This window comes from Saccoglossus kowalevskii, chromosome 20 (genome assembly GCF_978046115.1).
Source record: "Saccoglossus kowalevskii chromosome 20, keSacKowa6.1, whole genome shotgun sequence".
Classification (NCBI taxonomy): domain Eukaryota; kingdom Metazoa; phylum Hemichordata; class Enteropneusta; family Harrimaniidae; genus Saccoglossus; species Saccoglossus kowalevskii.
In genome coordinates, this window is record NC_140660.1 from 25,317,516 (window position 1) to 25,330,515 (window position 13,000).

General features: G+C 35.4%; 1 protein-coding gene and 1 long non-coding RNA gene across 2 annotated transcripts in view; both read right to left on the bottom strand.

The window, feature by feature from the left end:
• LOC102810243 (bifunctional purine biosynthesis protein ATIC-like) overlaps window positions 1–7,576 on the bottom strand; it is a 97,169-nt gene extending 89,593 nt beyond the window's left edge. The window contains exons 1-5 of the mRNA XM_085494615.1: window positions 7,503–7,576; window positions 1,550–1,716; window positions 1,141–1,249; window positions 1,000–1,059; window positions 469–564 (exon numbers count right to left, since the gene is read on the bottom strand). Of these exons, the coding sequence (XP_085350741.1) occupies window positions 547–564; window positions 1,000–1,059; window positions 1,141–1,249; window positions 1,550–1,716; window positions 7,503–7,508 (360 nt within the window). The 5' untranslated portion in view covers window positions 7,509–7,576 and the 3' untranslated portion in view covers window positions 469–546. The remainder of the gene's footprint in view (window positions 1–468; window positions 565–999; window positions 1,060–1,140; window positions 1,250–1,549; window positions 1,717–7,502) is intronic.
• Window positions 7,577–11,412: 3,836 nt separating this feature from the next.
• LOC146730168 (uncharacterized) lies at window positions 11,413–12,559 on the bottom strand. Its single transcript, XR_014927960.1, has 2 exons — window positions 12,523–12,559; window positions 11,413–11,793 (listed from the first exon to the last, which is right to left on the bottom strand). It is a non-coding gene; the product is annotated as an uncharacterized LOC146730168 (long non-coding RNA).
• Between the last annotated feature and the right edge of the window lie 441 nt (window positions 12,560–13,000).

Sequence of the window (13,000 nt, forward strand, 5' to 3'; positions counted from 1 at the left end):
CACTAGCAACCATTCTAACCCTGTATAAACTTTCAATCTGTCTAAACCAGTCTAACCCTGTATACACTAGCAACCGTTCTAACACTGTATAAACTTTCAATTTGTCTAAACCAGTCTAACCCTGTATACACTAGCAGCCATTCTAACCTTGTCTAAACCAGTCTAACCCTGTATAAACTTTTAATCTGTCTAAACCTGTATAAACTTTCAAAATGTCTAAACCAGTCTAACCTTGTATACACTAGCAACTGATCTAACCCTGTATAAACTTTCAATCTGTCTAAACAGGTCTAACTCTGTACAAACTGGCAAACTGTCTAACCCAGTCTAACTCTGTATAAACTAGCAACCTGTCTAAACCAGTCTAACCCTATATTAACTTGCAACCTAAGCTGATATGAATTGGTCTAACCCTCAAAAAAAAAAAAAAATTCCGGCACAGTATTGGTAGACATATCAAAGACTCACCTGATACGCTCTGTCAATATTATCACGGAATGGAAAGAATGCATCAGAACTCAGTGCTACACCTTTCAGTTTTGATAATCACTGCTCACGCTCAGACTGCAGAAAGAATAACAAAGCAATTATTGATAAATTTGAAAACTGATTTCAAAATACTGTATTCAATACAAACAATGAATTCAGAATATATAAATAACCACAATGTATTCTGAAGAAGATGAGTGAACTCTCCTAGAGTAAATTGAAGGTAACATGCATGGGAATCAAAGTACATGTAATTTCAAACATTTTCGTTATTTGTATCACCATTCCAACCAATACCAAAAGTCATGGTTCAAACCTTGCTTGGCCAACTTTTCAATTGTTGCAGAAGAACTCTCATTTACTTCTATAATTCCAAACCTTGACAATTGGTCAATCACTAAAGTTCAGAAGTGCTTGACACAGAAAATTAACAAAGAGACAAAGTATAGAGTGACACTCAATCAGGACATTATGTCACATGACCAAGAGTGGTATAAATGCAGTTAGTACCTGTGTTAACTGTTCAGGTGGTTTCTCTAGCATACTCTCCCATGCAGATGTCTCCATATCCTACAACAACAAAAAAGAACATGGGTCTGCCAATAATAGCCAGCCAGCCACACAGGAGCACTCATGAGAATCCAGTCTCACCTGTCCAACTGTTCCATTTACATAATTGTCAATTGCATTAGACTTCTCAGCTCTCTTTACTCCTTTCTTAAAATGCATTCCAAGTACTTTGGGATGTTGACGTAACCACCTAGCAACAGAATATAGAAAAACTTTCTTCAAGTCAATGCATTCCAAGTATTTTGGCATGTTGATGTCACCACCTAGCAACAGAATATAAAAGAAATTATCAAAGCTTTGTTCAAGTCAATGCATTCCAAGTATTTTGGCATGTTGATGTCACCACCTAGCAACAGAATATAGAAGAAATTATCAAAGCTTTGTTCAAGTCAATGCATTCCAAGTATTTTGGGATGTTGACGTAACCACCTAGCAACAGAATATAGAAAGTTTTTTTACAGTAGGTAGTTGATAATTAAAGTTAACTTACCAGTTATTAGCTTTATCACCAGCTAGTCTAGTACAATGGATACGTGACTGTTGTCCAGCACCCATACCAATAACTTGACCATCTCTAGCATAACAAACTGAGTTTGACTGTGTATACTTCAATGCAATGCTAGCAACTATCAGATCACGTACAGCTGCCTCAGGAAGCTTGAAAAAAATATGATAAAAATGAATTTCAGCAATTGTATCAACTAACACATCGCAGGACAGACTCAAAATTGATTCCAATAGACTAATTTTCTCTGAAGTTCCCTGTTATGTGTGAAATCAACCGTAAACAAAAGACAAACAAGCAGCCTCTAGGCTGAGATAGCTTAGCTGTCAGCTATGCACATTTCAATTAAAGAACTGAAGACATGAAATGAGCAAATCTGAGAGAGATTCACATGTAGTACCTATATGTATAGTATCAATGCAATCGGACTTGTGGGTTTTAACAAGACGACGAAAATATCACATTTTACCAAAAATAACAAAAATATTCATCAAAATTGGAGAATTGAAGATATCATCACGAAATGAACAAATCTAAGAGGGGCCTGCCCAAGGTACATATACACCAATCTAAGCAATAAGAATTGTAGTTTTCAAGAAGAAGTCAAATAAGTAAAAAGTTTACATGGATGATGGACAATCACTCATATGATAAACACTGATAACAAAGGTCAAGCGATGTCAACACTTCATGTGAGAACACGGCAGACATTCAATAATCATACTGTGTTGTTTAGATTTCACAATATTTTCATCAGTACATCCTCTTATCTGATATGACAAGTCATTGATGCAGAAGGATTTTTTCTGATGACGTGCTAACGTGTCACTGAATCAAAAAACAAATTTGGTAAAATGAAATTTACATTGTATGAACAAAATAAGTCTAACAAGTCATTGAAAATGACAGTCCCCGTTAACTCTTTGAAAGTTCTCTTTGTGCTCGTTATATTAAAGCGGAGAGGTTGTCGCGAGCGTGTCCTTGACTCGAGTTCCAAATGGCGTATACAACAGATTGTTTATTTACATCAAAACATGTGTTCCATGTAGTAGTAATATGGCCAAAAATAAAAACAGCCGTTAATCGGCCATCTTTGATATGATTATGAAACACACTGATATGTATAGGATGTATGTGCCAAATATGAATGAAAATGGTACATAAATTGTGGAAATATAGTAATAACAGGGATTGCGTTAACGCGGAATTTCGCGTCCGGGAAGCATAGTTTTTCTGTGGGACGCATGAATTTTTTAACTGGTGAGTCCCTGGGACGCATCCGGTGAGCAGGCGACTCGGTCATATTATGATAGGTCTAAAGGCATTGTGTACGTTTGCGATGCCATTGTCCCGCATACAAAGTTCATAGAGCTTGTAAATTCACGTAAAATACTGTGCCATTGTCTTCAAAAACACCTAATAGCATCTACATTTCACAATGGAATGTGTGAAGTCCCATCTGAAGTACGGCGAGACAGTCAATACTGAGACAAGTAGAATGCACTGTGACCTGCTAATTTATCCGCCTAAAATTTGCAATGTCACCCAGAGTAATTTTTTTCAAAAAAAAAAACTACCCTGGTACGTCAAATACACTTTTTTTCCCTAATTTTATTGGTAACGAAATTATATTCTAAACGAAGTAAAAACGAACACAACTGCCGAGCAACAAATGATCACGGTTGCGCAATCCAGTCATGCTGCGTTTCAAGATTGTCGATTACCGGTATTACTCAGTAGTGATTATAATAATGTACAAAAAACAAATTTGTTGAATTGTTATGAAATGCAAATTAAATTCAACTTCGTTTCGTCGTAAGCAAATAATTCCGGTCGCAAATTAACGCTCGATGCTTTCGAGTATCCACCATGTTCCTTGTCTTGCATGGTTGACCTAATAGGTCAAATCGCTAATTAACCAATAAAAATGCTGGATGACGCCAACGTGTTCAAATTACCATAGCTCATTTAAATATGTTAATGTTATTGAACGCAACGCGGAAGAGATTTGCCGATGTTGTAGTACGATCTTTTGGCTTGGATTTTGATGGGAAAACGGCATGATTTTTTTTAAATCAAAAAATTTGTTTTTTTTTTTAAAAATAAACTGAGCATTTGAAGAATAATTTAACATTGTTTACAGTGATAACAGTTCATTGTCAAAACTAAGCTCACCCGTTCATGCTAGTCTCGATAAAAATCATAGTCTTGAGTAGACGTCAATGACTTACGGTAAAACTTAGACTATTTTAGCCGTCAGGAATGATTGGATTTTCATGGAAAAACGGTATGATTTTTTTTTTAAATCAAAAAATGTTGTTTTCAAAAGATAAACTGCGCATTTGAAGACTAATTTAACATCGTTTACAGTGACAACAACTCGAACCGAAACGAAGATTACGCACTCTCGCTAGTCACAAAAAACATACTCTTGAATAAAAACTGTTTTTAGGCGTCAGGAGATTGTAATGTCCGAAAAATTACGCCTAAATATTTAAATAACAAATATTAAATAAAATCTGCCGAAAAATCGCCGATTTCTTGGTCCCATTTTATTTTTTTTAAAACCCAAACTGCCCAGAGGCGAATTTACTGCAGAATCTGGTACTAGTATGTACAAATTTTGGGTGTATTGTTTTCTGGGGACAATATTAATCGAAACAATGAACTATTTAATTATATAACACAAGTGACTATGGGAGAAAAAAAATTACTTTTCTAGAAGCCATGGATCGATTAGTTATTTGCAAGATCTCCTCCCAGGCAGGTTCTATGAGGCCATGCCTTTTCTTGCCAGAACCGTATTAAGTCCAAGTTAAGTCTGACACCAGTTCATTTATCTTGGCTTATGAAAAACTTGAGGGTAACCCAGTAATGATTTAAAATTTGTAAAAGCAGCATTATATTTTAATAACTGTAAAAATAGAAGTAAACCATGTAAATAATGCTGATTGCTGACATGTATAGGGTGGAATGAACATGTAAATAAAGTACAATATAAATGTGATTAATGCCTGTTTATGTTTATTGTGTAATAGTTCGTGCAAAAAAATATTTAAAAAAAATAAAGTGCGATAGCGGCAGGGACCCCACATATTTTTAAGGGACCCACACATTTTATAAGGGGTGGGTCCCAGGGACTCCACATTATCAAACACTGATGCAACCCCTGGTAATAAGGCCAAAAAGTCAGATGGCTGTCAATTGGCCATCCTTGACCAGATTTTGAAACAAATTGTCATGAACATGCATCCTAACATGTATAAAGTACATGTATGTGCCAAATTTGAATGAAAACTGACAGAGCACGTCCAAGATACCGCATATAAAAACAAAAACAAGATGCCTGCCAGTCGACCATCTTTTATCCAATTGCGAATTAAATCGTCATGGACATGTATTCTAACATGTTTAATCTGTGTACCAAGTTTGAATGACAACTGACAAGCATATCCAAAATACAACATTTTCAAAAAACAAGATGGCTGCCATCTGGCCATTTTGAGTCGAATCGCTAAACCACTGCATGTGCATATGTCCACATAAGGTACTGGGCACATGCAAAGAATGAACGGAATTGGTTCACAAGATTCTGAAATATGACTCTGGACAGACTGATGGATGGATGGACGGACAGACTCAGGTACATGGACTCACGGATGGTCAGGGACATGTATCCTAACATGCATGATCTATGTACTAAATTTGAATGAAAACTGACAAAGCATGTCCAAAATACAACATTTCCAAAAAACAAGATGGCTGCCAGTCGGCCATTTTGAATCGAATCGCTAAACCACTGCATGTGCATATGTCCCACATAAGGTACTAGGCACATACAAAGAATGAATGGAATCGGTCCACAGGATTCTGAAATATGACGTTGGATAGACTGACGCACGGACAGATGGACGGTCGGACGGACAGACTCAGGAACTCACGGATGGTCGGAGACATGTATCCTAACATGTATGATCTATGTACTAAATTTGAATGAAAACTGACAAAGCATGTCCAAAATACGACATTTTCAAAAAACAAGATGGCTGCCAGTCGGCCATCTTTGATCCGATTGTTAAATAAATCATCATGGACATGTATCCTAACATGTATAATCTATGTACCAAGTTTGAATGAAAACTGACAAAGCATGTCCAAAATACAACATTTTCAAAAAAAATGATGGCTGCCAGTCGGCCATTTTGAATCGAATCGCTAAACCACTGCATGTGCATATGTCCCACATAAAGTACGAGGCACATGCAAAGAATGAACGGAATCGATCCAAAAGATTCTGAGATATGACTCCGGACGGACGGACGGACGGACGGAGACCGAATTATAAGTCCCTGTTTTCGGACTTCGTCCAAACGGGGACTAATAATAATCTAAGAACAGAACATAAATAATGAGAAATTTTACATTCCATGTTAACTAAAGCCAATAGTGTTCACTGATTTCTACATGTGTTATGCCATCAAAATTTAAACTATGAATATTAATGAGGTTATTTGAATACAACAAAGCACGTTTATCGACCAACACACAGCAGAGGTCGTTGCGAGTCAGTACTGCTCCAGTCCATACCTTGCGGAATGATTTTTCTGTTTGTACTAATAAATGTAATTTACTAAACAAGCAGCCTATCGGCTGAGATAGCTCCGCTGTTAGCAATGTACATTTCAATTAAAGAACTGAAGACATCATTAGAAAATGAACAATATGTACATGTAGTATCTATATATGTAATATCAAAGCAATTGAACTTTTGGTTTTTATAAAATATAAAAATAAAATATAACTTTTTACCAAAAATTATGAAAATATTCACCAAAATTAGAGAATTGAAGATATCATCACAAAATGAACAAATCTGAGCGAGGTCCTCATGTAGTACCTATATATGTAATATCAAAGCAATCGGACATACAGTTTTTAATAAGAAGTCGAAAATATCACTTTTTACCAAAAGTGATAAAAATATTCACCAAAATTAAAGAATCAAAGATATCATCACGAAATGAACAAATCTGAGAAAGGTCTACATGTAGTATCTATATATGTAATATCAAAGCAATTGAACTATTGGTTTTTAACAAGAAGTCGAAAATATCACTTTTTACCAAAAATTACAAAAATATTCACCAAAATTAGAGAATTGAAGATATCATCACGAAATGAACAAATCTGAAAAAGATCCACATGTAGTACCTATATATGTAATATCAAAGCAATCGGACTTGTGGTTTTTAACAAGAAGTCGAAAATATTACTTTTACCAAAAATATTCACCAAAATTAGAGAATTGAAGATATCAACATGAAATGAACAAATATGAGAGAGGTCTACCCAAGGTACATACACACCAAGTATCAAAGCATTCAGGCTTGTAGTTTTCAAGAAGAAGTCGAAAAAGTAAAACATTGACACGGACGACGAGGGACAATCACTCATATGATAAGCTCCAGCTCAACAAAGTCGACAGCGGAGCTAAAGATGATAGCAAAAAATGCTGATCAAAATTGTTTTTCTATGTATGAACATTTGTGATCAGTGACAGGATTATGGTTTTATTATGAGTTACATGTATACATTTCTGTGTCCAATGTAAACACAGAAAAGTGTTCTAATGTGACATAACATATTTAATATTGGTGATGTGGTTTACATGTATACATTTCTGTGTCCAATGTAAACACAGGAAAGTGTTCTAATGTGACATAACATATTTAATATTGTGATATGGTTTACATGTATACATTTCTGTGTCCAATGTAAACACAGGAAAGTGTTCTAATGTGACATAACATATTTAATATTGGTGATGTGGTTTACCCCATAATCACCTGACATTTGAGTACAACACACAGACATCACAACAACAGCTGCTGTTTTCCGTTATCACAAAATCGAATGAAATTATCATTTACTGTCATACCTCCATGTACAGCTGGATGCAACGTCTTAACTCTACCTCCCAACATTTCAGGTGCACCAGTTACATCAGACACATCGCTATAATACAAGACCAAGAAATAAAATTAAAAATTATTATTATTGAGCGGGTATGTAACTTTATTGCGTCTACAACGGTAATTGGAGTGTCTAGGAAAGTGTCTGGGGATGTTGCAAAGTGCCTCAGTAATTGCCTATCAGGTGCGGGAGTATTTAAATATCTTGTGTCCGCTGTAAACATTTTTTAAGGAGATTCTCATTACAATTTTTGTTCTGTTGGTTGTGAAAGTTAAAAGTAAATTCCCTAAAGTCTCAATTTATAATGCTTGTCAGTATTTATAGAATGTGACAAGATATTATTTTGTCAAAAAATAAGACATCACCTGATTGGAATACCAGCATCTCTGATGGCTTTCGCTGTACCACCAGATCTAATCAACTTTAGTCCCAGGTTGTGCAGCTTCTTAGCAAACGGCACCAATCCGGTCTTGTCAGACACACTCAGTAAAGCTATAAATAGAAAATTTTTGTGTCATATTATTATAACACAATATTGATTAGTAGAAATGTGTAGAGGTGTCCATGGCAACAGTACATGTACCTCATAATGTAATGATCTAGTTAAACAATAATGACACCCCCCTCCACCAACAGCACCATAACTGAACACATACAACGAAATAGAAAATGAAGAGAACTTCCTTCTTAAAAGCGGTCTTTATAAAAAAGAAAGAAATGAGCTTCTCAAAAACTTTCTGAAAAATAAAAAATAGTTGCAATACTAAACAATGGTATTATAAAATTGATTCCTCAAATTGCTAAGTACAAACATGATTGTTTTAAAATCTGAGAGAACAGCTTGAAAAAAGTACTACCAGCTGCCTCAAAATCAATAATACATTTACTTTAATTTATTATATTTTATTAATAACTTTGTTTTCTACTCTTTTAATTTCATTAAATTTTTTTCATTGCTATACTTTATTGTAATTTATAATCAAAGTCCCATAGAGGATATGACAACAATAAAGATTATTATTACAACATACAATACTGTTTTTACTCTATTAATACCACATGTGTAGAAATGTGTCTACCATGGTCAATCACTAGGAATGAATCAAAGTCAGATTTTAACAATTACAGCATAAAATACAATTTTTTTGGCTTTTGGAACATGTATAGATGATCATCTAATAAAGTAAAAATTAGGAATTAGTGAAAAGGATTGGTTTTGTAATGGTTTAAAATTGAAACCTTGTTGAAAATCATTTTAAATATTTACCAGTATGATTACAAATACTTTTAATCCATGACAGTGTTTGATTGGGCAGTCAATAACTGAATGTAATCAATGCCTACTCTACAACGTGATGGGAATCCTGATATACACTAAGCTAGCCTCAGCCCACAGGTAATTCTATGCACGCTGCTAAAAGCTACTGTTTCAAAACATGGGCACAGATCTAGAAGCAGTACCTACACACGAATTGGTGACGTCATAAAATACATGACCTTCAATCGAGGTCGTTTCCTCGGTATATACGAATTGGTATATACAAATTACAATAAAGATACTTAAGACATTACACATAAGGTAAAACAAATCACGTGACAATATAATGATAATAACGGTAATAAATCCTAGCTTAACAGTTGAACAGAACGCTCATACAGTCAGTCGGGTGACGCCGAGGGTCACGAACTGTGTTGCAAAATGGCCGTGTGGTTGAAACTGGGTCATGGCGTTACGGGTGAGGAAGACATCATTAAACACTCAAAATCACAATAAAACGGGGAACTGGTTGCATATTACGGCGTAGCCAACATGGGAAATAAAAAAACGCCCAATACAAACGACATGGGTTCGAATCACACTAGATACACACTCACCGGAACCGAAGCAATCAGAAACCAGCAATCGTTTTGGCTTTTCCGTTCAACTCATCGGAACACTGGAGTAGTTAGAAAAATGAACACCACTTAACGACCAACGTCGTGGCGTGGTACACAAGCGTGCCATCAAAATAAAACAAAATTAGCTTGAAAAGACAGTGGGTTCGAGTCCCGCTCAGAGCTACCGTAAAAACGTAAATCAAATAAACTGAAATCTCTCAAACCGTAAACAAGTAAACAAAGAACGTCGCAAAAAAATAATAAACCTCACAAAACTCCACCATACAAAACTGAATGAATAAATAATAAAATAACTAACGTCTTAAACTGGACGACGCGCAATTTGTTCAACAGTTTCCAGATTGTGACAAGAGATAAACAAGACCCAAGTCAAGGTAAGTTTTGTTAAAGTGTCGATGGCGTTCCCTATATTACGAAAACAATTCAGGCAACAGACGAATATCTTCTGTGGTGTTGTGGAATTTATACTGTGTCTGCGGAATTGTTGATTGAGGGTTCGAAGCCAGCAGTTAACATTTTGTTAGAAAGTTTCACAATTAAATCAAATATCCAATGATACCAGTATATTTATTTCATTATTTTAACAACTTGCAATGGTGGAAGTTGGTCAAACACGAGTTCTTACACCTAAATAAGTATCAAATATTTGTCGACACATTTATTCTCTCAACCTTGTAGAGGTGGAAATTAATTAAACAACAGGTATTTACTCACAAATATAATGGTCAATATTTGTCCATACATTCATTCTGTCAATTTAAGAACTTGTAATTGTTGGAATTAATCAAATGAGAGTTGTCTACACCAAAATAAGTCTAAAATATTTGTCCGCACATTTATTCTCTCAATTTAACAACTTGTAATGGTGTAAAATAATTAAACGATAGCTGTCTACACCAAAATAAGTCTAAAATATTTGTCCGTACATTTATTCTTTCAATTTAACAACTTGTAATTGTGGGAATTAATCAAACGAGAGCTGTCTACACCAAAATAAGTCTAAAATATTTGTCCGCACGCACACTTATTCTCTCAATTTAACAACTTGTAATGGTGTAAAATAATTAAACGAGAGCTGTCTACACCAAAATAAGTCTAAAATATTTGTCCATACATTTATTCTCTCAATTTAACAACTTGGAATTGTGTAAAATAATTAAACGAGAGCTGTCTACACCAAAATAAGTCTAAAATATTTGTCCGCACATTTATTCTTTCAATTTAACAACCTGTAATTGTGGGAATTAATCAAACGTGAGTTGTTTACATCAAACTAAGTATTTAATATTTGTTGAGACATTTATTCTCTCAATTTAACAACTTGTAATGGTGTAAAATAATTAAACGAGAGTTGTCTACACCAAAATTAATCTCAAATATTTGTCCACACATTTATTGTCACAATTTAACCACTTGTTAATAGTGGAAATTATTTAAATTGTTTAATCAGTTGACATCAATGCAACTTACTGTAAATGGGGTAATTATTCACTGGGTTTTAATTTAGCTTATTTCGCTGACTGGAAAATGCGCTAAATTAAAACACAGTGAATATGTACAATTTAGCATAGAACACATTATCTAAATGACGAAACCGTGAATTTAAAACCCACTTAATATGCCTGAAATGGTAAATCAGTGAAAATTAAACCCAATGAAAATTAGTCATTTTACAGTACCCGCAGACAGTGCACAACAGAGTATCATGTCTTGGCATTAGGGTTAGGGTCGGGTCAGGTATTGGCAACGGAATTATTAACAGGAATGTGTCTTGACATTAGGGTTAGGGTCGGGTCAGGTATGGGCAACGCAAATGGCAAACACCCAATTGGCAAGATGTACACTAACGGGTTATGGCATGCATATAGTTTACACAAGTAAAAACACAAAATTGGCAATTTTTTCGGACAATTGTAACTCAATAATAGAAATATGTTGTATTTCTATATATATACACACTATATAGTCTTATTAAATGCAAACACATCCAGTTAATCCATTGTGGTCTTGTGGGTCAGTTCTTTACATAGTGATCAGGAGGACCTGGGTTCAATTCCCTTGCCTGCCCATCTTTTTCTCGCAAACACCATTTGGCAATAAAGCTAAATATGACAACAAATTATTTAATTTGCATGACTACCCACATAGCTCAGTTGATTTGTACTATGTCAGCAATGTGAGCGATCGCTGGTTCGAATCCAGTATGTTTAGTTAGATTTTTGAATGCTAGTGAAGACAGTGCTCCTATGAGTAGGACTTAAATCCAAACTCCTGTGTGAAGACACTCGTGGTACAGTGGACAAGACAGTGCGTTGGGAACTCAAAGATCGCAAGTTCGAATCACGGATTGGACACTCCTACAAAAGACATGAAAGACGTTAAAAACATAAACAGCGGTTTCAAAAACTCAAGTCAGGAAAACAGAACACAAGAATACTACCCCACATGGAAGCCAGTCGAAGTCGTCGAAGAACGAACTCTGTTGACAGCTGTAGGTCACGTGCAACAACAGACACGAGGAGCATGGCTGCTCTCCAAATGGGACCCTTCTTTTGTATTGACCCCCTAAGGATTGCTAATCCCCCTTTCTAACTCTTCCCCCAAAAATAATATATCGCCCCTTTTAAAATGTATTGAGCCACAAATTAATGAATATTCATGAGCACAGAAACTGCTACGTCATGAATAAATTAGCATAATTTTAAAAAAAATTGCTTAAAGTGTAGGTACTCCTTCTGGAGCTCTGCCAAAACATGTACCAGAAGATATTCAATATTTTGGAAATATATATAGAAATATGCACCCCATTCTACATCGTACTATTCAACAATAATGTCTTGTATTATTCATTCATTCTCTGGCTGATGTCCAAATACTAGACAATAGCCACGGTTGCTTTGGCAATCCACTATCAGAAGACACAACACACATGGCATTTGCGGCGAACGCGCCACCAAATGAATCGCCATGTGAAAACACATTTCAACGATCCATTTTACATTTAAAAGTCGTGTAGCCTCGAAGCAATTAGAAACGATACGAAATAAAGTGACAAACGTGATAAACACGGCCAATACAAAACTCACCCATTTCAACCGCCGCCATTTTCTCGTCTGGTGATTGACCGGAAACACGTGTGTGAATAGCGGGTGAGTTGAGGTCATGCCAGAGGTCATAAGGAGTAAGGGCTTATCCATTCGAAGAACTGGGGTGAACTAGGGATTTTTGTTATTAAATAAATTTCGGAGGGAGAAAATAAACAAATAGCAGTTTTCATGACAACAACATAATGAACAACAAATGAAAATTTAGAAAATGTTGTTAATCATATCTGTGAAAATATTGTAAATACCAAATTCCTCCAACCCTTCCTATGGCACGGTATCCATGCCAAAATTAACGTCCATAATATGGCGCAGTATCCATGCCAAAATTAACGTCCATAATATGGCGCGGTATCCATGCCAAAATTAACGTCCATAATATGGCGCGGTATCCATGCCAACATTAACGTCCATAATATGGCGCGGTATCCATGCCAAAATTAATGTCCATAATATGGTG